Source organism: Alexandromys fortis, unplaced genomic scaffold (genome assembly GCF_014885135.2).
Source record: "Alexandromys fortis isolate MF-2015 unplaced genomic scaffold, M_Fortis_MF-2015_v1.1 scaffold_3, whole genome shotgun sequence".
NCBI classification, from domain to species: domain Eukaryota; kingdom Metazoa; phylum Chordata; class Mammalia; order Rodentia; family Cricetidae; genus Alexandromys; species Alexandromys fortis.
The window spans coordinates 22910365-22937677 of NW_026067909.1; the positions used below are offsets into that span (position 1 = coordinate 22910365).

The 27313-nt window shown below is 43.6% G+C and overlaps 1 protein-coding gene across 1 annotated transcript; it reads right to left on the reverse strand.

The window, feature by feature from the left end:
* Nucleotides 1-1851: 1851 nt before the first annotated feature.
* Vps36 (vacuolar protein sorting 36 homolog) lies at nucleotides 1852-25751 on the reverse strand. Its single transcript, XM_050137422.1, has 14 exons — nucleotides 25596-25751; nucleotides 21564-21632; nucleotides 19892-19962; nucleotides 17235-17349; nucleotides 15469-15558; nucleotides 13837-13923; nucleotides 11519-11551; nucleotides 11320-11397; nucleotides 10153-10287; nucleotides 8093-8158; nucleotides 6101-6165; nucleotides 5456-5540; nucleotides 4581-4657; nucleotides 1852-4493 (listed from the first exon to the last, which is right to left on the reverse strand). The coding sequence occupies exons 1-14, from the start codon at nucleotides 25689-25691 to the stop codon at nucleotides 4400-4402; spliced, it is 1161 nt and encodes a 386-aa protein (XP_049993379.1). The 5' UTR covers nucleotides 25692-25751; the 3' UTR covers nucleotides 1852-4399.
* Between the last annotated feature and the right edge of the window lie 1562 nt (nucleotides 25752-27313).

Below are 27313 nucleotides of genomic sequence, written 5' to 3' on the forward strand. Positions count from 1 at the left end.
CCTGAATCATAGGACATAGAAATCAAGCTGGAACTCAGAAGCTCCATCTCTATTTCTGTAACACGGGAGGGGTGTATGCATGCTACCTGAGGAGAAAAGGAATCACCAATCTTACTCTCTTATGAACCTTGAGAACTGTAACAGTTATTGGCCTGGAAAGACATGTCAACTCTTATAATAGTGGCACAAATGTCACGGGAGTAACCAATCACTTTCTGATTGATTTTAAGGCCTGCTGTGAAACTGAAGCCTACAGTCACAGCTTGGGGGAGAAGCTACCACTGTTCCTGTACTTGTGGACATAGTATTAAACTAGTCCTAATGACTCAGCACTATACCCACAGATTAGCACAGCTCTCAACCCTCATCAGAGAAGCTTCTTTTTAAAGTAGATAACAATTAAGAACCCACAACCGTAAAGGCGCAGAGACTAAGGAAGCGTGGACTTCTCAGCCTAAACGTGACATCTGGATCACATCTCCTCCCAAGACTGTGTGGGATCACAGCAGAAGGGCGGCTGGAAGACTGTAAGAGTTGGAGGCAGTGGATGACTAGAAGGACAGTGATCTCTGGAGACAGCAGGGTAGTGAGTGCACACAGGAATTCACGTCAGTTGAGTAGGTTAAGCACCAGACCTCACAAGCTCAAGCCAACCCTCAGCAGGGGAATGGACATGAAATCCCGCCCCTACTAGGAAGCAAACTACAGCTGCTGGGAGGAGTCAGTTTTCCTTTAGGGCGTGGCCCCTTAAGGCCCACACATATCCAGGAGTATATGGGGAGCAGAACTACTTCATGGGTTTTAAGAGAGAAGTATGAGTGGGCAGTGAAGGAGGGGAGCAGATGGATCTGGGGGTACAAGCGGGTGATGAGGATCAAAATCCATTGTATGGAGTTCTCATAGGGCTAAGAAAAATAGAAACTACAGACCGTTTAGACGGTTCCTTCAATCAGGTGTGAGGGTTCACTCCTGCGATCCCTGCCTTCAGTGAGAGTTGTTTCCACTGCTGTTTTCCTAAGATGTTACTTTCTTCTCAGAGTTTAAAATCCCTATGTATTCTAGAAAAGTCATTTTAACTAAACTGAATGAGAGTTTAAGTAAAGTGAAGTGAAGCCTAGTTATCAATAAGTGTGTGTGTGTGTGTGTGTGTTACATAGATGGATGGATGGATGGACGGATGGATAGTTAACTATATAGACAGACACAATTTATTCAGTAAATATTTACTGAATGCTTACTGTGTGCCAAACCTTGTTCCAGACTCTGGGGAATAGATCCACGAACAAGCCAGAAAAATCTGTCCTTGTTAAGCTTGCACTCTAGGTCTACCCTAAAAGGAAGGATATGTAACAAACTTACATAAATCCAACTATATCTCCTGGCAAGTAGGGCAAAGCACACATTCCAACAGTGTGAGTATTGTTAGAAGTCCACTGTTGGCATGTGCAGCATCACAGATCGTGTTTACTGTATGCAGAACAGATCTATACCTCCATACATTCCCCAGGGGCTCACAATGCAGGACCACAGGAGGAACTCCATCCGCCATTTAGAGACTTTTCAAGGGTCGTTTTGAGCATGCTTTATTTTGACCTCAGACAAAGTTTTAAAAACCTAGCCTCCTGACAAGATGTGAACCCACTGTACCGAGATGGAGATGCGGAGGTTGTTGGGCAAAAGATAACCTTCTTAAACATGGTGTGTGTGAAACTGGTCAGCTTAGTCTAGTGACCGGGCACACGTGGTAACCCACCCACGTGAATGTACACAGCTGGCCTTATGAGATCTGAATCATACATAGCTCATGACTTGTTTCCCACTTTTTAAGATAACAAAATTACAAAACTTCAAAGACAACTCATAAGCAATGCTTTATAATCTAGAAAAATTCTCATACTGGCTTAGTGTGACTAAACATTTATCATTTTCATGTATTTTACAGAGAATTTTAAAAAGAACACCAAGTTAAGAAAATTAGTTTTAAAGTTTCACAATAATTTGACTCTATCTACATTAACACCGATCATCTAACCCTGGAAACGGCCTTTGATTACATAATGTAAATTATTTTTCTTTACATAACTAAACTATTCCATTGTAAATTTACAAAGAGACTCATTCTCCTAAGAGCAACGTGAGAACAAAAATTACAGTGATGAGCACCAAAGCAGAACATTTTTGCACCTAGGTTTGATTGGTTTGTATTTAAAGACAGCCTGCAACAAAAGGACCAGAACAACACATTTGGCAAGAAAAAAAGTCAAACAGATAAACCAAGATCTGGAAACAGTGATTGAAAAATAAATTTTTTTTTAGTTAATGTGACTTTTTCAAAGTATATTTATGTCACTTTTCATCTTTCATTCACATTCTACAAATCAGATTGCTCCATTTTTGTTGATCGGGTGTCACACTGAATAAACAAATGTATTTTGTGTTTGTTGTGATGAATCCAAACCATTAGAGCTGGATTCAGCAGCTCCTATAACCCAATAACCTCACAACCAACCCAAGTGGTAGGGCTGATGATCAGTAACCTGCTGACTTAAAGGCCCTCAGTCAGATAAGGAGTATGTGTGTGTGTGTGCGCGCGCTCGAGCGCGCGGAGAAGTCTGCCAGAGTCACGTGACAGACTACGTGCAGTCCAGATAGCGGTGAGACATACTAACAGACACGATGGTCTAAACAATTCCTAGACGATTTGGTAGCCAACACTGAATTAACCATAAAGTAAACCTGAGATAAACAATGAGGTGATCAGGGGAGATGTCACCATACTTGAAATTAAGTGACAGATTTGAAAACCACACTGAAGGAGGCTGCCTTGGCTGCAGCGTTCTCATTAATACTGCAGGACAGAAGCAGTGGGCAGTCACTTCCCAGGAAGGGATCAGGAGTGGGGTTCCCTGGTTTGCAGCTGAAGACACTGGCACTTCTCCACAGCCATGCAGTGGCCTCAACTCATCTGCAAGGCACCCTCAAGCGACTGTGTGTCTGGGCACCCTCCCTGTAGCTCCCGGGCGACACTGTCCCTCCCCTTCCTCTTCCAGCTAAGCTTCAGAAAGGACTGACTCCCTGAGTCTGAGGTAATGCCAACGTGCAATCCATAAAGTCAGGCAACCTACTTAACTCCAGCCATCTAGAGATGATAACACCAGTTTTTTTCTTTCTTTCTTTTTTTTTTTTTGGTTTTTCGAGACAGGGTTTCTCTGTGGCTTTGGAGCCTGTCCTGGAACTAGCTCTGTAGACCAGGCTGGTCTCGAACTCACAGAGATCCACCTGCCTCTGCCTCACGAGTGCTGGGATTAAAGGCGTGCGCCACCATCGCCCGGCAACACCAGGTTTTGCTATCAAAAACTTTCCTTTTTCTCTGATGTTTCCTCCACACAACTTAAAATATGTAGGGCGTGAAGAAGGGCAAATGGCTGGACTACGATAGTAATGTCTCTAGTTGAGCGTTGGGACTCCTTGTGAGGAGAAAGGAGATCTGCCAACCTTCCTGTTTCACACCCTTGGCTTCCAGAAGAAGAGCACTTAAGGTCCTATGCAGTTAATGCCTTTCCAGAACTGTCCAACTCTCAGACTTGTACTTACAGCTCTGGGTGTGTCTATATAGCTCTTTCATTCAGTGTCCAAATCCACATTTCTTAAACAAAATCATACTGCTGGAGTCTTTAAAAATGCCAGTCATGAAATTATCACTTAAAAACTACAAAGAATCTGAGGAGTAAGTGCTTAACAATTTCTCCCCCCCCCCCCATTATTGGGGTGGTTGGTCTGAAATCAAAGGCCTCTGTATTCTAGGCAAATGCTCGCCAAGTAAGCTAGACCCTAGCCTTTTTAAAGGTGTTTTATCTGACCGGGGAGAGATATACCTAGGTCTGCTTCCCAAGCCCCGAGGAAGCGCCTGGCAGGCACTCTGCAATCCGACCTTCTATTCCAGTGCTATTGGTTCTTGAACTACAGTGTAGCTATTGCTTCCTTCATGAATGCCCAAGATGGGCATGTCAGATGCAGAGAAAAACATTCACAATTTGGTGAAGTTTAGTCACAGAAAAAATGATTACCTTATGGATCCAAACATGCAACTTTACTTCTTCTCCCCCTGAGGATCTAAATTCAAGAATCAAATTAAAATCCACCATGTTTCAAGTGAAATCCCAGGAGTTCTACACAAGTACAGCATGACTTTAAATGCATATCCATTCACTGTTCTGTCTTTTCCTACATGTAAATATACTTCTGAGACCATAATTTTAGGGAAAGAGTAAGAGTTTTATATTATCCTGTGAAGTTCTAACAAATTCTTGGTTTATTTGTGTTCATCGCTTAACTCAATGTCATCTGACCTTGGCACGATGCCAAGTGTATTGACAAAGGTCTATCAGATACAAAATTCTTAGTTCTGTGTCATAAATAAATTTGGGTAGAACCGCAAGCCTTCCACGGAGTCATCTCGGCAAAGATGGCCCATCTTCTCAGCGAGAAGCAGCCTGGGAACAAAGAAGAGAAATCCCACAATGACCTGCTCATCCAGAAACATACCACACAGCACAGTGAGGGCGCGAGGGCTTACATACCTTTCTTTAGCTAGGAGGACAGACATCCCCACAAGTTTGGCAAACTCTTCTGAGGTTAAAGATCCCCTTTCTGAAACCTAGTGATAACACACAGCAGAAAACAAACAAGACAAAACACCAACAACCATAATTATTTCACTACACTGAGAGGAATGCACACCAGTGCAGGAAGGAAATGCTTTACTGGGTTTTCTGCTAAAATCTAAATAGTCACTGTAAAACTAGACCTTCCTGTTTCTAGATTTATCTTTATGTGGTGAGTGCTTCGCCTGCAGAGATGCCCGGTGCCCACAGGGATCAAGAGGGGTGGGATCTCCCAGAACTGGAGCTACAGATGGTTGTGAATTACCATGAAGGTTCTAGGAACTGCTCCTAGGTCCTCTGCAAGAGCAAGTGTTCTGAACCACTGGTCAGCCCTCTAGTCCAGCAGACCTGAATCTAGAGAGCTCAAGTCTAGGAAAGTTGATGGGCTCAGAACAGGCAGAGCACAGGCTATATACCAACATGAAGCTGTTCATGGAAGAAGGCACTGTATGAAAGACCAGAGCACAGCAAACTCTGTGTGTCACAGGCTCTGGTAAGGGGCCCACAGAGTTCTAATCAGGTCCAGTTAAGGATGTGACTTGAAAACCTATTCCTACCGCTGAGCTGCACCGGGAAAGCAAGCACCTCATTAAGATGTCAAGGGAGACAAATACTTCAAAAACCTTTACTATGGATGCTGGTTGAATGAAAACATCACTGTCTACCACAAAGCACTGATCCTGTGAATGGCTTTCTAGCTAAATCCAACAGCGAATCCTGCTTCTTAAGTCGCTATGCATTTGGGTCTTTGTGGCAAGCTCTAAGGACTGACGGAAACGGGATTCACATACTGTCTCCAGGGCTGAGGCCACCATCTCCTCTTCTTTGTGGGTTTGAAGCTCAATTACCATGACACCACTGTCAAAAACCCGAAGCCTGGAAAACACAGATGTGAGAACAGTGTGGGTATTTCTAAGATGTTCAACCACAAAGGAGAAGCAAGCCACAGTCGACTTTACTTAATGCCCAGGCCTGAGGACAATCACACAGTGTTTAAGCCATAATAACTACATGTAACTATAACAGAATTAACTCAAGAATTAACAGACAATAAAACTATGGGCCACAATCTACATGATAGAGTTTTTTCCAGTTCAGGGTGCTTTTAGCCCAAGGATAAGGAGAATGCAGTTATGAGTTGAAGATGTGCACCGCGGGAGGTTCAGAGGTGAATTCTTCTGAGTTTCCTCTCGGAAATCACAAGTCTGAATATGATCTGTACTAGGACACACCCATCCCTGATAGGATGAAGGCTGGAGGGCAGAAGATGCTTGCAGTATGGGGGTGGGGGGGAGAACTCGGGGTCGCACATGGCACAGCCTCAAGAGGGCATCATCTGGCTTGCCATGCACAGTAGCAGGCTTGGGTGGCTTTCGGGTGTCCTCTAGGCAGAATCATAGCTCCAGTTGACAAACTTCCTGTGGAGATTCCTTTACCTGACAGGCAATTTCAGCGCCTCCAGCATCTTGCATGCATTCACTAAATCTTCTGGTGAGAGCAACTAATGAGGAAAAAAAAAACAGTTAACAGTGCAAAGCAATAGAATGGGTCTATAGAACTGTAATAACCACCAAAACAGAATAGGAAGTCAATGGCATATGACCCAGAGAGCTCTGTACCCTACAGAGCTGCACCCTTGTTTATTGCTGTTTTATTCACTAGAGCAAAGACCTAGCTGTCCATCAACAGATGAATGTATAATGAAAATTTATATATATTGTATACACCCACATATATGGAATATTACTCAGCTCTAAAGAAAAATAAAGTCAAAAATTACAGAGAATGGATAATCTTAAAATGTATAATATTAATTGAAGTCATATATTCTCAAGAAAAAAACTTCATGTTCTCTCTGACATGTGGAGACTAGCCAATAATGTGTGAATGTGAGTGTGTGTGTGTGTGTGAGTGTGAGTGTGTGTGAGTATGTGTGTGTGTGTGCAAAGAAATGTACGCGTGGGTACAGAATGTAACAGAAAGAAGAGAACAAAAAGGCTAAATACAAGGGGCTGAAGAACTGAATGTCGGTGATGGACACAGGGTATGCAAGAGGATTTTTAAAAAAGCTATTTTTCTAGCTATTATTTTGTCATAAAATTTTTGGTTTTGATGGTAGATAAGTATATAAACCATGATTCTGAAAGTGTAAATTTAATGTGAAGCCTCATAGCTTCCATGCCATTTCTAACTATAAAGACGTTTGTTGAGTTGTACAGACTTTGGGTCTGGTTAGTTTTGGTATGTGACATTTTTATTTCCAAGGTTTTTTTTTTTAATAATAAAGTTTAAAAACTTATAAAGTAGAAGAAAATGCTATTCATCAAGTACTATAGGTCACTCAATTTCAAGGACAAAAGAATAAGCAAAGAAGCCAAAGTCAGCTTTCGGCAGTTCTGCCCAATAGAAACACAGTGCAGGTCACTGCATGACCTCACAACCTCCAGTACCCACAGGGAAAGAGAAAAGGGAAGGAGCTGGGAGTGCAGCTGAGGAGTGGAGTTCTCGCCCATGTAGAAGGCCCTGGGCTCAAGCTCCAGCGCTCTAATAAATAGTAACAACAAAAACGTTTTCTGAGATACTGGCATGGATACTGACCTTTGTTTATCTTATACTTGTTTTATAGATTCAGACTGCTACGTGTAGCTACTAGTGGCTTCCGTTCTGGATAGTGCAGCCTGAATAAATCTGCGCCGTGGTAGACACAAGCATAGCTCTGAGTCACGTGGGATGGCTCCAGAGCCAGCTGAGCCTAAGTACAACACTTGTCAATCCACCATCTCTAGGTGGATCTAATCTACCCTCAATTTCCTCATCCCCAAGTTACCTGAAGGTGTACCTGAAGGGCGGTAAAGCAGGAGTGAGAGGCTAAGCGAGCTAACAGCTGGTGCTCGCCTCATCAACACTCGTGTGCTTGATGACAGGACGGGGATGCACTCTGGGACTTGGTGAGCCATATGGAAGAGGCAGCTTACCCAAGCTGCACTGGACTGCTGGGGCACCAAGAGCACCAGGAAAGAGTCTCAGAGGCCACGCACCAGGTGTGACTGGGATAGGGCCTAAAGAACAGCTCCTACTGATACTCAGCCAAAGGAGTAAGGAGAAGTTGTCTCTGCGCTATCTACCAAGAAATCTGAGTCCAGCTGAGCCTGCAAGAGTTAAATACTGCAGAGGAAAACCTTCCACTCATTGCAGTACACAGACCTCAGCGCTGGCAGGCACCGCTCACTGCAAACCTTTACTTTTAAGGTGACAAAACTGAGTTCCAAGGCAGTGAAGTGCACCACTCAAAGTCACTCAACAGTCGCAGGCAAAGCCAGCCCCAGGCCAATCCCGTTTCTCTCATCACGCTGCTTCTGCAAACAGCTTTGAGGTTCACAATCAATGTGTGCTCACTAGAGGGGGACCATGGAAACATGCGTTCTTACCTCCATCCCTCGAGCTCGGTTCACTAAACAGTACACCTCTGTGAGCGACATGATTCCCCCACGTTCCTGTTAAAATGGGAGAGAGAAAAAACAACAAGTATTTATCATTTCTTAACAGAAATCATAATCTGAGTGAAATCACAAATTACATGCTTTTTCCTAAAAAGTTGTATTTATACACAAGAGAGCCTATTCACATCCTCCACAATGCCTCGAATTCTACAAATGGACTTCAACATCGTTTAGATGAAAAGAGGGCAGCTGCACTCTTCCAAACTGTCCTTAGTCTCCTGACTGCAGACGTGATTCAGACTGAGAAAGACTGGAGAACTCGGGGGCCACACATCCGCAAGCCCTGGAAGCAAGAGGCCAGAGTAACACTGGCAGCCTGTTGACACAGGGTAAGCTTCAACACACATCACCTTGGTTAATTCAGGACGGTGGGATGAGGCAAAACCACATAAGAGGGACCAGAGCCTTGATAAACTGTGGCCATCAGTCCAGGATCAGACTCAGGAAAGTGGTGCCACAAATAAGCCTGGAGCCGCTCCCCTCACTGGCAAGTGCACGGGAGCCACGGCAGAGCTCTGGAGACCTGCTCCGACTCTTCAGCAGCAGAGCTGAGGAGAAGGCTGAGGGCACCGGGGCCTGCGCCGTGGTGGCTTGAAGCCTCTTAGAGGAAGGCTCACTAAACGTTAACAAATTTTTATGTTTATTTAATGTTTTAACTAATTTCTGTTAGTAAAGGAAGAAAGTATAGAAACAAGTGATACCATAATTTTGCAAGCCCTAATGAAATAACATAATCATATTTTGTAGTAATGACCGTCAAGGGCTGCTAACTATGTATCTAGCTATGTATATGTGTGTGTATACAGAGAGGCAGACAGACAGATACTACATACCTACTGACAGAAATGTACAACATCCCCTATAAAATATTCTTGTTATAAAAAGCTGCTATTTATAACAATTGACAGAGAACGTGTAGAATGAGAAACATGTTAATACCACGGAGTCAGTCAAACTACCAGTTTCTCCCCGGAGAAGTTGGGATTAAATAAAAACGAAACAAAACACAACTTGGGGCTGGAGCTGCAGCTTAGGCGGACATGCAGATTCCTATGTTTGACCATCAGCACAGAAAACTAAAAACTAAACATATGAACACAGACCAGACATGTGACATTAAAGGTTTCTAGTGTTTTAGGTGAAACAGTGAGTGATACTGATACTGCAGCTGTGTTTAAATTAGTCTAGTATCATTACAGGTATTAGAATATTTACATACAAGATGATCAGCTTTAAAACAATTTACTGATGAAGATAGGTGATGGACACACAATGATTTGCACTTAGTTTAGCATATATTTAAAATACACCAAAAAAAGTGCTTTATGAAAGTATACTACAAAACTATTAGCAGGAACTATAAAGACTAGATATGGGGCCAGGCACAGTGGTATGTGCCTTTATAGCCAGAACTCAGGAAGCAGAGGCAGGTGGATCTCTCAAGGCCAACCTGGTCTGCACGGTGAGCTCCGTGACAGTCAAGGCCGTGTAGAAAGATCCTATATAAAACAAACAAATAAAACCCAAATCCCAAACAAAGAAACAACAACAAAAACAAAACAATAAAACCTAAACATAGCCAGATATGGTGGTTCACGTCTATAATCCCAGCCCTTAGAGAGGCAGGAGAATGGTGAGTTCAAAGCCAGCCTGGGCTGCAAAATGAGTTCATGTTTTAAAAACAAACAAAAATACAGACTAGAGAGAAATATGTTTATAAAAGGAAAGATCCTTTGAAATCAGGAAAAAGTCTCATCAAACAGACTTAATGAAGTACAAACATCTGAAATGGAAATTAAAAGTAGTTTTGAAGATTACAATTAAAGATAATTAATAAGTATACTTAAGCCAATTTAATATTCCTGGAAGAAAAAAAACCATGTCATTTAATGCAAACCACATGATGAAAACAGTTAGGCTCTTGAGACTTCTGATGACATGGAAATAATTTAGCAGTGTTTGGAAAGCAGGGGTTTGGATTTACCTACCTCTAGCGGTGCCTGCAATATTCCAGCCAGCTGTTTGGCCAGCTGCATGTGGTACTGCGTGCCTGAGCCATAGGTCTCCCGGGTAACTGGGTTGGCTATTCCCATACTCAGCAAGTAGGACTTAAACCTGATGGTCTGTAAGAGGGTGGGAAAAGCATCAGCAGACTAGAAAACAGTTTCTCCGCACAACACTTGAAACTCTTCATCATAAGCTCAATGGGCACCGTTATTTCTCTAGATAGCCATGTCTTCTATGCTGTGGACTTCAGCGGCGAGCGTCTTAGTTGTTCCTTGAAAAAAATCTAGTTATTCTCATCCTTCTGCCCCAGTCTCATGCTGTTCATTCTCAACGTTTTATGTGAAAGAAAGGCAGTAACTAAGCTATTTTTAATGCTAACCAAATACTACAACTAAGAACTCACAAAGGAAAAACGGATCTGACCAGATTGGCCAAACTTAACACGGCAGACAGCACAGATTTGTATGGACAAATGGAAATGGTTTGGATTTTCACTATCATTGCTGACGCTGGGGGAGTTTGGGAGTTCCTAAAAGGACAGTCACTTTTAGGATTTCCTCTGTGTCTATCCAAGAGCTAACCTATCACAGGTCCCCATAGAGCACATGGCTGGGGTGGGTGTGTCTGCGATGACAGATGACAGCTACTCTGCGACTCTTTAGACATTTCAATAGCTTTACTTCCTACACCGTAAGAAAGAACACAGAATAATCTTGACCCTTGTAGAACTAGCGAAAAAGAATATGATCCAATTTCTCCTTAGCACTTCACACGCAAGCAATAAAAATGTCACCCTAAGAAAGCAGGGCCAGTGAGATGGCTCAGTGCGCAACTACACTTGCCACCTGAACATCTGAACTCAGTGCCCAGGATCTGCATTCAATCCATGGTAGAAGGCGAGAATCAGTTCTTCTGAGTGGTCCTCCGTCCACCACCTGAATGCTGCAGCACAGCTCACCCCAATAAGGAAGTAAGTGTAATAAAAAAAAAGTTTGGAAGGCAGCAAATGTGAGAAGCTGCAGGCGTAGCTCAGTAGGAGGGAGAGAGAACTGGTCAACCACAGGGAGAGAGAACCGGTCAACTAAAAGAACATCGCTGCTTTCTATCTGGCATCTACCACTTCAAAGATAAAAAAAAAGCATCCTCACCTCATCTTCTGTGACATCACCTTGTTTCTCTTTAATCTTATTAGCGATTGATTTTGATAACTCCACCATTTCCTTAGCCTGAAAAAGAAAGGACAAAGAAGCTATGGAGAAACCTTGTCTCGGATTAAAAAAAAAAAAAAAGAAAAATATACTTTCAAGGTCATCATGGCTGAATCTGAGTGGAACACTTGACACCTACCTTGATCATTAGCTTGCTAAGGTCTTCAAAGGCCTGAAATGAGAAATGAAGTTTGTATTGCAGTCTTTTTAAAGAACTAAAATGTTTTAAAGCAACAATAAACAAAATTTTTTTACAAATATTGATTTACTATTAATTGTATAAGCAACACATCCACCTCATTTTAAAAGTCTACTTTAAGAAACTGCAAACTTCCTCAAACAAATTACAACCAAACGTTCCATAGATGATTATCTAGTGTTTTTGTTTAGTGTTTTTGAACACTTACAAGAAAATCTCAGTCTGGGGCATGGCTCAGTAATAGAATGTTTTTCTGCCATTGGTGAGGTTCTAGGTTATGCCATGGCTAACACACACACATACACACATACAGAGAGAGAGAGAGAGAGAGACAGAGACAGAGAGACAGAGACAGAGAGAGAGAGAGACAGAGAGACAGAGAGAGAGAGAGAGAGAGAGAGATATCACTAATTTTTTTCTGATAGATCAACAAAGATTGTAAAATGCCTTCCAGGTTAAAAATGACAATACCCAGCTGCAGGAATACTGTTTTTGGACATAATTATAACTGAGCCATAGATCTGGACTATTAAGCCATGACACAGTTTTGTGTGCAGTACTTACTGCACACAAAGCATCCAGTGCCTCTCAAACACACCGAGTAAAACCACTGCAACAAATGTCTACTTCGAGGGCTTCTTCAAACTCAATCAGATATATTTCTAATAAATTATTTCAGGTTGCTGTAGAATTTCTCAACTAAGTGATGTGCATGGATATTTCCTTTCTTCCTTTTTTCTCTTTCTTTTTTTCTTTTTCTTTTTCTTTTTTGAGAGTCAGTTAAGCAAGAACTCCACGCACACAGTGGTCTGACATACACAACAGCGGTGACAATCTGCGGGAAGTACCCCCATCTGAAAACCCTTTTTTTTTTTTTAGCTCAAAGAATAGTGTAAGAATAACTGTGTAAGATCCTCATAGCCAGCTCACTAAGCTAACACTGAAAACAAAAGGAACGTGCACACACCTCACAGGAATTTCCTCAGATAAACAAAGGCTTAGACACTGGGTTCTTATCGGCAAGAGCCAGCTGATGCAGGAAGCCTTTGTGGGAGGCCCCGGGCACCGGCTATGAAACTGAGTCAACTCTAACTTTAGAGCACACACCAAAGCTAGAACAGAGGCACATCATGTAAACTTAGATTTCTACACAAGCTGTTAATAAATTTATTTCACTTGTTGAAGTAAAAATGCTATGAGAAATCACTTTATTTTCACAGCAAAAAAAAAAAAAAAAACCCTGAAGCATTGAGTTTACACAGAATATATCCTTTATCACATGTAATCAGTAGAACAAACAGAAATTCCACAGCGCTTTAAAAGAACTGGCTAAAAAATGTTTTAAGTATTAAAATATCAATTACAAAACACAAGTAACAGTTTCTTAAAGTATGGGAAGGTATATAAAATAAAAATTATAGCAAGAAAGATGCACACGTCCATTCTATTATTAAGTCCTTGGCTTACAGAGCGTTCTACTATTGTTATCCACTCCACAGCCAAACTTCATTGTAGTTCTGTTTTAAACCCAGACGCCATGTGCTCGTCTGCAGGGACCGGTTATTCATCTCATTAGCGATTCCCACACGTCTGAATTTTCTGTTCAGTACTAGTGCTTCTTCCCTTTGCATATCCCAGTCCTCTTGCTGGACCCTTCCTTCCTGCTGACACTGCTAACACCACACACCCTTCTGGCCTCCCAGCCCATGTCCCCACTGCTAACAGGTCTTCCAAATCCCAACAAACATCAAGGGCCCTGTCCCGAGTCCCTTCTAGAGACCGCGCTTTCTCGTCACCAGGCATGTCTCACATGCCAACAGTGCCAGTTTGCCTGCCTACCTAGGGGACCATGACAGTAGCCACAGCTTCTTACGCAAGTCCACGTGTGGAGAACAAGAACTATTTCCTAAACAAGTCAGCCTCTGTAACACAACATAATGCCTGTGGAGGATTCTCTGAGGGTGAGAATCCATGGGAATAATTTATTTCCTGAAATGGCATAGTTTAGTTCATAAATTAAAGAACTTTATTTTGAACATCAAGCCCCCTTCAGAAACAGGAATAGTAATAACAAAGAACAGCTCTCTATTCCCGGCCCTCTCTGTATATGTGAGCATAAGAAAAAGCTGGAGCAAAATGTGCCACGGTGAGGGAGGTCTGCCGTAGGAAACGGAGACTATGGATTTTTGGGCAAACTAAATAAATTCCAAATTCCAGAATGTAACTAGTCACAGTGTAGCAAGATGTTTAGGGATTACCTCAGAAATGTTTTTGTCAGTTTCTTTTCTTTTTTCTTCCAGTTTCCTTTCAATCCCTACAATCCCTACAGCTCTTACTCTTCCTGGCTGGAAAAGAAAAAAGAAAAAACAAAAACCAAAAAACAATTAGATCATAAGATACACAAAACGGAAGGAAACAAAGCCCTTTGTAAGCCGCACTGACTTTTCAAAGGTGGGAAAGAGCCCACACAGAAAACAGCAAACAATCACATCCAGCTTCCTTTCCAAAGCATCTGTCTCCTTCTGTTCCTACATAATGACCTTCAACAGCAAAGGAAAATAAATATAACCAGCGACATGCATGCACTTCTCAGTATTTTAGGTAAAATTAAACTTCTTATTCTTTTTTTATTCTTTGGAGATCTATCATATATTAGATATTAATAATCTATCAAATGTATAAAACTGTAGCTAAAATTCTTGTACTCGACAAGTTATTAACAAGCTATTTCCTCACATGTGAGTGTCTGTCCAGAGCTGATGACTGACTCAGACCAATTCCCAGGAAAATTCAAATTTTTTTAAAAAAGCAGAACTCTATTGTTTTTGACAAGTGTGTGATCACAGAGTTTGTTGTCATTGTCTTCTTCCTCCTCCTCCTCTCCTCCTCCCCCTTCTGTGTTTTGTTTTTTTTGAGACAGGATCTTTCTTTCTTTCAACTGATAACTAATAATGGTTTATTTTTACGAAAAGATACTATGTCTTTTCTTTGTATTTACTCGGTGTCCTTCATATCCTGCATCTTGAACCCATTCATTTCCTGTCCCTCTGCACCTGTCCTCTTCCCCTGCAACCTCCCCCAGTAAAACAAAATTTAAAAAGCAAAAAAAAATTAAAAATCTCATCATGGAAGCTGCAGTTTGACACAGTGAGTCACACAGTAAACCCCTTTGTCCATATATCTTTACTTGCAAGTGGTCACTGGTCTGGTTCAAAGCCTCTGGTTTCTACTACACCATCAAAACCAGGCCCTCACTGAGACTCTTCTTGGATATCTTGTTGCCCTGTGTTGTGGAGATCCTGCAGCTCTGGGTCTGTAGGACAGGCCCTTTACATGCTCCAGTAGATCACAGATGGGGTAGATGTTGGGGCAGGCCAAGCCATAAGCCTGGTTCTGGACCTGGGCAGCTGCAGGGTTGGTCAGTCCAGCTGCTCTCCCCTGTCCCACCACCAGGGTGAGCTCTCCAGCACTGCCCCAGCTATTTCACGCTGGCAGCAATGAGGGACCAGTTCTCCTGTTTTCATGCCCTCAGGGTCTGCTCTCCCACACCTACACCATCAAGGGCAGCTCTACTGTGTTACCCCAGTGAGCCACAGGTACAGGGGTCACTCTCCCCAGTGCTGCAGCTGATGAGGGGCAGGGACAGCTCTCCTGCTCTTATGACCCCAGGACCAGCTCCACTACTGAGTCTTCCTAAAGAGTATTTAAGTACAGAAATGAAAACAGTGCATTGGCTGGCCTTGTGGCTCACACCCAGTACTTGGGAGGCTCAGGCAGGAGGACCACTTCAAGAATGGGACCAGCAAGGCTACACAAGATTTTAGGTTACCCTGTCTTAAGAAGACAAACAGAAAAGAAGATATTGAACTTACAAATAGCTTTAACAATACCTGGGGGCCTTTATTTGTTTGTAATGACTGGGAAACTGGCACATTCTCCCACCTTCTCTGTGTCATTTCCTCTGATAAACGCCTATAAAACTGTAACATATATGCAAAGACTTGAGTCAGTCAAATGGCAGCCATCACACACACTACTAAAACATCTGTTTAGTATAACGTTCTGCTCAGTTGCCAGTAACAGGACTAGACCCTCGGACAGCAAAGGAAGGCAACAGCTGTCTTCTAGGATCAGCTTCAGAAAGCACAAAGAAATCAAAACACATATCCAAGCGCGCACGCGCGCGCGCGCACACACACACACACACACACACACACACACGAGCTGGCCTCTACACACAACGGAGTGCTCTCCCCACAGATGAATGCCACTTCAGCAAACGCCCGCACTTTAGGCAATCCTACAGATGTGGAGCGCTGTCAGCCTATACTGAAACAAACAGTCCGGAAAAATTACACAACCATTTCTCCACAAAAAGAGCAGAGAATAATTTGTGTAGTTAAAATACAAGGTAAAAATTAGGGACAAGTCAAATGCAATAGTATACATCTATAATCCCAACAGAAGGATCAGTGCTAGGCCACCCTCAGCTAGATAACAAATTCAAGGCCACTATGTGTCACATAATACTCTATCTCAAAAAAAACAAAATAAAAAAAAAGCTAAAACAAAATTAGAGACAAAATGTGGCTAGGCTCACAAATAATCCAACGTATTCCAACTCCAGTGAAAACACCTTTGGCAAGTGTGGTGGTTTGAAAGAAAACGGACCCCAAAAGGAGTGACTCCAATAGGAAGTGTGGCCTTGTTGGAGTGGGTGTGACCTTGTTGGAGGAAGCACGTCACTGTGGGAGTGGGCTTTGAGGTCTCCTATGCTCAAGCTACTCCCAGGGTCTAAGACCATTTCCTGCTGCCCGCAAGATGTAGGAGTCTCAGCTACTCCCCCAGCACCATGTCTGTCTGCAGTCACCATGCTCCCCACCAGCACCACGTCTGTCTGCATGTCACCACGTCTGTCTGCATGTCACCATGTCTGTCTGCAGTCACCATGCTCCCCGCCATGATGTATATGCACTGAACCTCGGGAACTGTAAGCGAGCCCCAGTCAAAGGTTTTCCTTTATTGGAGTTGCCGTGGTCCTGGTGTCTCTTCCCAGTGGTAGACACCCTAACTAAAACAGCAATTCACTTCGGTTGGCTTTGAAACAACTGTGTGAGAAGCACTCAGGGGCTGCTGCACAAGACAGCACAGGTGTCTCAAGAACAAGTGTGCAGCGGCTTCCTCACTCGGTCCTCTAACCACAACACTGGGCTATTGGACCCGAGCCATTCTCTCTATGGAGCTAACGGAGATCAGCTGCCTGGTGCTGAGCTTTCAGAGAGCAGCTGAATCCCTTCCCACGCTGCGGTCTGATGCCCCATCAACTACCCCCTAGCAGCTTCTCTAGCAGCTTCCCGCTTTGGATGCCATGCAACCACACCTCTGCTTTTCACTCTATAAGACTCGGAACATAAAAAGGTTTTGCTTTGTTTTTTGTTTTTGTAAAAATGTGGTTTATAACCTTCATAACACTGTCTTCTACTGCATTAACACAACACATACCTTTGATCATAATAACACACAGCACACACCTTCAATCACAATACTGTCGTCTGCCGCATTAACACACAGCACACACCTTCAATCACAATACTGTTTCCTACCATATAACACACAACACACGTTCAAATCCAGCTGTACTCATAGGGGAGCTTACCTCGATTTGGCCATGCTCTTTGAAGGAGAGTTTGATGTAGGAGTTTTTACTGCTCTGGAATGGACCGGGCTCTTTGTTAGAAGGAGCTGGGTGCAGATGAACCACGATTTTGGCACTAATGAAACAGCAAATATGTTGATGAATTTTTAAAATTCTGTTTCTATAACTTTTCATTTGCTTATTTACTTACTACTTATGTATTGTTTTGAGGCAGGATCTCACTGTGTAGCTCTGGCAAGCCTGGAATTTGCCAGATCCCCCAGCCTCTGCCTCCCACGTGCTGAAACTAAAAGTGTGTGCCACTACAATGAGCACTATTTTTTAAACATGTTGTACATTTCCAATCACTCTGAAATTCATAGAGAAATAATGAATTTCAAAAACATCCTTTTCTAATTTATATTCAGAATCATTAAAACCTGCAAAAATAAAACTTGTAAGATATAAACTAAATGCCATTGTCTATACAGGTAAAATAAATGCATGGCTTTACAAATGAATTCAGAATAATTTTGTAATGTTTTGAGTGGTTTATGTCTAGGCTTCCCATCCAAAGTCACCACCTGAGGTCACATGGAGCTATCACTTCTGCCAAAGCAGTCTACCTTACCTACCTGAGAACACGTGAAAAGTTACTTGTAAGATGGGCTGGCTGATATTTTAATAAAAACTCAGCCAAAACTTACGTCCTACAGTGTCGTTTGCTGGAAATGCCGCTCATGCAGCAGCATGATCTGGAAGACCTGACGATAAGGACAACTCTGAACCCTGCTGACCTACAGAGAGACCGTGTGTGTCAGCAGCAGCATCTCAGCACTGTTAAATGCATACAGACCTGCTTCACCAGGGTCTAGCCTGGGGACTCCTCCTGATCCTCCTCCCACACACCCTGCCCAAACCCCATATCTACACACTAGAAAATGGAAAGACAGGTAGTGCTCATGGATTGGTAGAATCACCACTGTGAAGATGACTGTCTTATTAAAAACTATTTATTGATTCAATGCAATCAAAATCCAAAACAGTATCTCACTCTGAACTGAAACAGAAAAAGGAAAAAAAAAAAACTATCCTAAAAATCATATGGAACCACAAGGATCTCAGAGAGCCAAAAATACTGAGCAAAAACTATGGTTCTGGAGAGGTTACCATTTCAGAGCCATAGTAATAAAACACAGACGGACACGCAAACCAATGTGACACAACTGACCCAAGTATGAGTACATAAACTTCAGCAATTAATATATGACAAAAATGTAAAAAAAAAAAAAAACCCCACAAAACATAAGTTGGAGGGAAAAAAAACCATCTTCAACAAATGGTGCTGGGAAATATGGATGTTGACATGCAGGAGAATGAAATTAGACCCCTATCTATCACCTTGGATGAAAACTAACCCCAAATGGATCAAAGACCTAAACGTGAAACACTGAAACATCACTGTAAGAAAACATGGGCAGTGTCTTCCGTGATACAGGTTAGGGAAGGACTTTCTGAATAAAACGCCATTTGCTCAGGAATCAAGGCCAAAAACTGACGACTAAAAAGTTTCTGCACAGCTAAAGAATCGACCAATCGTGTGGAGAGGAAGTCACAGACTGGGAGAGAATCTTCGTCAGCTATTCATCTGATAGAGGATTACCCTCCACGATATAGAGAACCCAAACAACAAAGAATCAAAGAAACGAAAACCAAATGACTCATTTAAAAAATATGCTTGGGATCTGAACACAGAGAAGAAATATCTAAAAAAAAAAAAAAAAATGTTCATTCTCCCTAGCAGTTAGGGAAGTACAATCAAAACAATTTCAAGATTCCATCTTACTCCAGTCAGAATGGCAAAGATGGCCATGTTCATTGCTGCTCTGTTCACAACAGCAGGAATGGAAACACCTACATGTCCTTCAACCAGCAAACAGATAATGAAATTGTGCCACACATGGGCTGGAGAGATGGCTCAGAGGTTAAGAGCACTGGCTGCTCTTCCAGAGGTCCTGAGTTCAATTCCCAGCAACCACATGGTGGCTCACAACCATCTGTACTGAGATCTGGTGCCCTCTTCTGGCCTGCATGGATAAGTGCAGACAGACACTGTATACATAATAAAATAATAAATATATCTTTAAAAAAGGAGAAAATGTGGTGCACATATACTGTGGCATACTATTTAGCTATAAAGGTAAATGAAAACATGAACCTTGCAGGTAAGTAGACAGAACTAGAAAATATTGTATTGGTTGAGGTAACGCAAACTCAAAGACAAATGTTACATGTTCTCTCTCATCTGAGGTCCTTAACTTCTTTAGGTTCTTCAGTGTGAGTACATATCCTGGAGTAACCTCAGAAACAAAGAGTGAAAAAGACCAAGGTGGGGGGAGGAGCAATAGAGAAGATGCTTGAATAGCAGGGTACAGCAGATTTGAAGGGGAAAATGAGACAAATGGGCACAGGGGGCTTTAATTAGGGCGGTAGAAGGAGATAACTTTTTTTTGTGAATAAAGGTTTTAGAGCTCACTCAGGGTAGTGGTGGTGCATGCCTTTAATTCTAAGCCCTTGGAGGCAGAGGCAGGGGATCTCTGTTGAGTTCGAGGCCAGAGCGGGTTCCAGAAACACAAAACAACAAACAAACAAACAACAGAAAGATTGTTAGACCTCACCTCTTCCCAATTCCGGCCGCCTGTTCTTCGATGAACACAACCTGGGACAGAGGAATGGCCATGCAGCACTCCTGGGAGGAAAGCAACAGGAGAGAGCTCTGTATGCAGTCAGAGGATCAGTCAGCAGCGGGAGCGCTGTTCATCAACACTGTATTCCTTAACCAAACCGCTCACGTTAGCCAGGCCAGGAAGGCACATGCCTGTCACACTCCCAATCTCCTTAGTAAACTTAAGGAAAATTGAAATAAAACTCTGTGCTGCCAATTGGCGCATGGGCGAGCATAAGGAGAGACTTAAAGGCAAGCGCAGGACTGGCAAGATGGCTCAGAGGGAAAAGGCACCTTCCCAAAACCTAAACCTGAGTTCCAACCCTGGGATCCCACGGGGGAAGGGAGAAGTCTGCAAGCTATCCGCTGCCCTCTGCACGTGCACAGCGGTATGCCCACACTCATGGACACACAGAATACGATAATAAATCAAATTAAACCAGGAAGTGATACCTCTCTAATCTTGGTACTAGTGAATCCGAGACAGAAAGATAAGGAGTTCAAGGCCAGCCTGAGCTATACAGTAAGACCCTGTCTCAAAAAATAAAAGTAAAATGAGGTGCAGGGTTGGCTCAGCAGTTAAGAGCATTTGCTGTTCTTTCTATAGAAAGAATAAAAATATCTATTATATATATAATTATATATATAAAGAGAGAGAGAAAGACAGACAGAGACAGAGAGACACTAGACAGTTTTTCCTGTTGACAACTGTACCTTTAAAGTTAAAATTCTTTGGAATAGAGATATCAGCTCATACATACACCTCACTCCATCTAGAAACTATACAATCAGAATGAGGAGTCTCTTCTTTTTTTTTTCTTTGATTTTTTGAGACAGGGTTTCTCCACAGCTTTTGGTTCCTGTCCTGGAACTAGCTCTTGTAGACCAGGCTGGCCTCAAACTCACAGAGATCCACCTGCCTCTGCCTCCCGAGTGCTGGGATTAAAGGCGTGTGCCACCACCGCCCGGTTTAGGAGCCTCTTCTTGAGTGAAACAGGGCAAGGCCTTTCTCGAATTCCTGCGGCTGAGCGCCCCTGCTTCGCCAAGTGGCACACCACTCCTGCTTCTGTCTTTTTAAGGATCCCTCAGAACGGGAATGACTCCTCCCCTACACTGAGGCAGGCTGTAGGAAGGAAGGACTGGTATTTGAAAGCCTAAGAATTAAGCGTCTCACCACCGGGGAAGCAGAGGCAGGTAGATCTTTGAGACCGAGGCCAGACGGGTCTACAGCAAGTTCAAGGTGTGACGAGGCTAGAGAGTAAAACGTTGTTATCTCAAAACAAAACAAGAACCATCAAGAGAACACAAACAGGCCAGGCGGTGGTGGCGCACGCCTTTAATCCCAGCACTCGGGAGGCAGATGCAGTCAGATCTCTGTGAGTTCGAGACCAGCCTGGTCTACAAGAGCTAGTTCCAGGACAGGCTCCAAAACCACAGAGAAACCCTGTCTCGAAAAACCAAAAAAAAAAAAAAAAAAGAGAACACAAACAACAACTTGAATGAAGGTAGCTGAGGGTATAATTCAGTGATGTAGCACACACTCTGCATAGTCAAGGCCCTCGGTTCCAATTCACACATTAATTAAACACAGCCCAGAATTAGATGTAAAAGCTGAAGTCTCTTACATTGTTTTTCTGATCTCTCCAAATCAGCCGGTGTGTACTAAGAAGAAGTGTCCCCGCATCGAATTTTATCTAAAACGATAAGATTGTTACAAATAATCAATATCACTACATATTATACAAATTTTCTTACCTAATTAGCATATATGAAATTATTAAACATTTTAGAGCAAGGTTTATCATAATTAAAAAGAAATGCTATATACCTTAGTCTATATATTATATTACACACATATATTATATATAATATGTATATATATCCATTATAGAACTATAAAAAATTCTAAATAACCTACATGTGGTATCAGAGGTAGTTAATGAAATGTATCTATAGTACAGCACACATGGAATGAATGCTAAGACAGAGCGAATGGGAAAAAAAGGGAATTTGCAATGTATTACACACAATGAAATTCTCCAACAGAAGGTGCTTTATATGTGTGGGTACACACATCTCATGTAAGTACCAAAGAGAAGGTCTAAATGAGTATACAGTAAGCACTCACTGGTCTCAGGAAAGGGTGAGGAAATGGGAGGGAGAAAAAGAAGCAAGGGATCTGTGAGCCCATTTCTGGATGTAAAGGCAGAAGGTTTGGGGCCAGCTAAGGCTACAGAAGACCCTGTTTTCTCCACTTCCCCACAAAAATAAAAATACATTGTATAATAGTATGAAAAAGATGGCATCTATGTCTGCATGACTGAAGTTTTAATTTCGTAGATTATTATTCCTGAAAATTAGACAATAAACCAATTTAGAGTTAGTATTCAAGAGATTAATAAATCAAATCCTTCCAGTGCTGTTAAAAATGTATATATGAAGTTTCTATTTCTCTAAACACTAGAGAGCAGAATTTGCCATACAATAAGATTTGGTTGAATCATTTTTCTCTGCTCCACTCCGTTCCTCTCCCCTTCACCCTCCAACCCTCCCCCAAGGTCCCCATGCTCCCAATTTATTCAGAAGATCTTGTCTTTTTCTACTTCCCACGTAGATTAGATCTATGTAAGTCTCTCTTTGGGTCCATATTGTTGTCTAGGTTCTCTGGGATTGTGGTTTGTAGGCTGGCTTTCTTTGCTTTATGTTTTAAAACCACCTATGAGTGAGTACATGTGGTAATTGTCTTTCTGTGTCTGAGTTACCTCACTCAAAATAATGTTTTCTAGCTCCATCCATTTGCCTGCAAAATTCAAGTTGTCATTATTTTTTTCTGCTGTGTAATACTCCACTGTGTAAATGTACCACATTTTCATTACCCATTTTTTTTTGGTTGAGGGGCATTTAGGTTGTTTCCAAGTTCTGGCTATGACAAACAAAGCTGGTATGAATATAGTTGAGCACATGTCCTTACGGCACGATTGAGCATCCTTTGGATATATACCCAAAAGTGGTATTACTGGGTCTTGAGGAAGGTTGTTTCCTAATTTTCTGAGAAATCACCACACTGACATCCAAAGGGATTGTACCAGCTTGCATTCCTACCAGCAATGCAGAAGTGTTCCCTTTTCCCCACAACCTCTCCAGCATAAGTAGTCATCAGTGTTTTTGATCTTGGCCATTTTTACAGGTGTAAGATGGAATCTCAGAGTTGTTTTGATTTGCATTTCTCTGATGACTAAGAATGTTGAACATTTCCTTAGTGTCTTTCAGCCATTTTAGATTCCTCTGTTGAGAGTTCTCTGTTTAGGTCTGTACTCCATTTTTTTTATTGGATTATGTGATCTTTTAGTGTCCAATTTCTTGAGTTCTTTGTATATTTTAGAGATCAGACCTCTGTCTGATGTGGGGCTAGTGAAGATCTTTTCCCATTCTGTAGGATGTCGTTTTGTCTTGTTGACCGCGTCCTTTGCTTTACAGAAGCTTTTCAGTTTCAGGAGGTCCCATTTATTAATTGTTTCTCTCGGTGCCAACTTAGGTTTCTATCGCTGTGATAAACACCACTGTAGTAGCGTTTCATTTGTATTTTAGTAAATAAAGCTTGCCTGAAGATCAGACAGTACCACTGGTTAGCCTTACAGACTGGGTGGTGGTAACACACACCTTTAATTCCAGTAGCCACACTAGTTGCCATAGAAATACATGACCAAAAACATGTGGGGGTGGGGGTTAGGGGGAGTTGGGAGGGTATTTCAGCTTACAGTTTACAATCCATCATGAAAGGAAGTCAGAGCAGGAACTGAAGTGGAGACCATGGAATAATGCTTCCTAGTGGCTTACTCCCCATGGGTCTCTGAGCTTGCTGTTTTATACAGTGCAGGACCACCGGGCCATCGGCAGCGCTGCCCACAACGGGCCAGGCCCTCCCACATCCATCATTACTAATCCAGAAAATGCCTCACGGACCTGACCACAGAAAAATCTGACAGAGGCCTTTTCTCAAATGAAGTTCCCTCTTCCCAGATGATCCTGGCTCGTGATAGGTTGATAAAAAAAAAAAACCAAACAGTGCAATATTCCACCAGAATACTTGGACTTATCCGAGAAAAGACTTACAAAATCTGAGTTTTCTTGCATCAGAAGTAAAAGGCTAGGCAGGGTGGCGCAGGCCTTTAACCCCAGCACTGAGAGGCAGAGGCAGGCGCGGCCACGGTGAGTTCGAGGCCAGCCCGGTCGACATGGAGAGTTCCAGGACAGCCATGGCTACATAGAGAGACTCTGTCTCAAAAAGAGAAGGAGGGGAACCGGAGAGATGGTTCAGCCATTACGGGGACCCAGCACCCACAGAGCAACTCACAAGTCCAGGGAACCTGACACCTCCGGCCTAGGCGGACACCTGCCCTTCTGTGCACACACCCGCATGTAGACACGCACACTTATACACAATTAAAAATAAGAAAAACGTCACAATAAAAAGTAGAGCTCAAGTACCTTCTAGAATGCAATTCAGCCTAACTTTAAGCGTCTTGGCTGGTCTAATTTACACAAAACTGGGCTTACGATATTTTAAGAATCTCTTTGCTGCTAAGTGAAATCCCCCGTTTTCAAAGCAAATGTTTTGTTAACTTGGAAGTGCAGTTAGATCAGAGCAGTTTTTGTTTCATCTTGTTGAAATCAAAGTTTAGGATGTACGTTTGAAGTTCCTGTCAGAATTGTACCACTCGCCCTGTCAATCAATGGGCGTGAGGAAACGAGAAAGGCTGTGGCTCCAGGGAGGAAATTGTGCCACCGTTTCCTTCAGTTCTCCTGTGGGTTATTCTCTCAACCCGACAGACAGGTTTGTCTAGCTTGCATTTACTACTCAAAACCAGAATAATCGGAGCTACTTTAAATCAAACTTTGTTTAAGAACGGTTGCGGAGAAGATCCTGCCTCAAAAACACCACCCTAAGAAACTCGGGGGACCTGGGTCAAACGTCGCGTGCACCTCCAACAGCTGTAAGCACGGACCAGGCCAGGAAAAAGTGTATCAAATCACAGAGGGAGGCTTCGTTTCCCCCACAGCGAGGAAGGAGGAACGCGACAAATGAAAACTGGAAAGCAAAAGTGCTTGCGGGAACGCGAGCTCTATTCCCCGTTCTCAGGTCGCGCATTTCATTCAGAACAGGAAGGCTTGGGGAGTTTCCAGTGTGTACAAAATACTTCCTTGCATCAGGGATGTCTCTTATCGTTTGCAAGCCCATCCCTTAAGATTTCTGCTTGCGCTACAAGGCAGAGCTTACTGCATGAGTCCATAACGCAAGCAGGGGCTGGACCCGGCTGCCTCCCTCGGAAATCCTGTTGGGCGAGGGACCGGCCGCGGCTCAGCCCAGTACAAATCCATCACCCATCCATCCCGCAGGAGATTGGGGGAAGGCGTTCCGGGGGCGCGCCCCCGATCAGGCGGAACTGGACCGTTCCGGGGGCGCGCCCCAGATCAGCCGGAACTGGGCAGTCCCTGGCTCCGATCCCCCCCACCCCTCCTCCGGTCCCCCGCGTCCCGGCTCCACGGTCCACCGTGCACCGCGGGCCGCGAGGTCGAGGCCGGGGGCCCTGGGCCGAGAACCAGGCCGTGCCGAGCCCAGCACTAGGGTCCGCGGGACGGGGCGGCCTCCGCCCTACCTTCTCCTCGCCGTCGTAGACGCGCACCCCGCGCTGCTGGATCACCAGCGTCTCGTTGATCTCCAGGAGGCCGCTGGTCCACACGAAGCGGTCCATGGCCGCGCCGGGCCGGCCTCTGCCGCTCGCCCGTGCTCCCGGGCTGCGAGCGGCGCCCCCTGGTGGCCGGCGGGGGTGGGGCGGCCGGGAGGGAGTCGCCCCCCCACCCCGACCTCAGACAGGCGGGGTGAGGGAGCGCCCCCTGGCGGCGGCCTCTCGTGCGCTCGTTTGTTTCCCTGGCCCTGCCCAGCCTGTTGATAGGCTTGTCAAAGGTTGTAAATAATGATATTTTTGTTATTGTTGGTTTTCAAATAACTGTTGACAGCAGGGATTGTTTTTAATACACCTGTAATCAGTATATCGGGTGGTACCCTCTGCTCCTCGCTCAGGGTTTTGTTTTAGACTAATTTTTATAAGATTGTATTTATTTTATGAATGTCTGTGTGGGCGGGGCACATGCAAGGGCTCGCCTATAGGAGACAGAAGACACCCAATGAGAGCTGGTTCTCTCCTACCACCGCAGATCTTGGGGATCAGACTTCAGGTTATGAGGATTGGCAGCAGGCACCTTTACCTATTTAACCACCCCACTCCCTTTTTTTTTTTTTTTTTTAAAAATGGGCATTAGATCAATATTAATGAAGGTGACATTGAAAATAAAACATAAACCAACCCCACGCAGATTATCGTTTAATAAGGACAATGAAGGACACCAGTCCCTCCTAGGGACTGGAGACTGGACACGTAGTGCGGGGTGGGGTTGGGGGTTGGCGTTTTATGGGGCTGGAAAGGGGAACTTCCGGGATGCAAGAGTCCATCTGCAAGTCAGTTCCCCTGCAGTCTCAGTGATTGCTGATCTTATCCTAGGCTTCCTGCATCCTGACAGCCCACTGGTGCTTCAGGTCAACTTTCCTGCCTGGAGTTTCTCCGCCCTCCTGAGACTTTTAGGTCTTTAACCTTCAGTGTGTCTGGGCGTTTTGCCTAGCTGAAGGTCTGTGCTGAGATCCATGCCTGTTACCCAGATAGAGCAGAAGGTTTTAATTATTCTGTCCAATGTAAACTAACTTTCTCTCTCTCTCTCTCTCTCTCTCTCTCTCTCTCTCTCTCTCTCTCTCTCTCTCCCAGCCTCTGCGCAGCTATCAATTGCCAATAGTTCCTCAGCTAAAGGTGGGACTTCTCATCTCCTCCTCCATCCCTGTTGGGATTGTGTTCTCCTTGAATTTATATAGATCTTGTGCATGCAATTACAGCTGCTGTCAGCTCCTATGTGCAACTGTCCTTGTTGTGTATAGGAAATGCAGTTTCACTGCAGTCCCACACNGGAGTGCTCCAGGTAAGCCTGGGCTCCGTAGTAAGACCCTAAAAACAAACAAGCAGCAGCAACAACAAAATACCACACAGGAACAAGGAAGGAAGGAAAAAAGGAGGAAAGGAAGGAAAGGGAAGAGAAGGGAAGGGAAGAGAGGGGAGGGGAAAGGAGGGGGAGAGAAGGGAAGGGAAGGGAAGGGAAGGGAAGAGAAGGGAAGGGAAGGGAAGGAAGAATTTCTCCTTTTTTAACCCTTCTATGGTTGCTAAGTTTCTACTTAAGTATTTTGAGCTGGACAGCAGCTAAAATCACTGACTGCTCTTCCAAAGAACCCAGGTTCAATTCCCAACACCCACAAGGCACTCACAACTGTCTG

Excerpts from the sequence above, each read along its gene's own strand:
- Vps36 (XM_050137422.1), bottom strand. The coding sequence starts at position 25,691 with ATGGACCGCTTCGTGTGGACCAGCGGCCTCCTGGAGATCAACGAGACG. Across the intron at positions 11,552-13,836 it reads CTGACAAAAACATTTCTGAG|GCCTTTGAAGACCTTAGCAA; the intron begins GTAATCCCTAAA and ends TTCTCATTTCAG. Across the intron at positions 4,494-4,580 it reads GTCCTCCTAGCTAAAGAAAG|GCTGCTTCTCGCTGAGAAGA; the intron begins GTATGTAAGCCC and ends CTTTGTTCCCAG.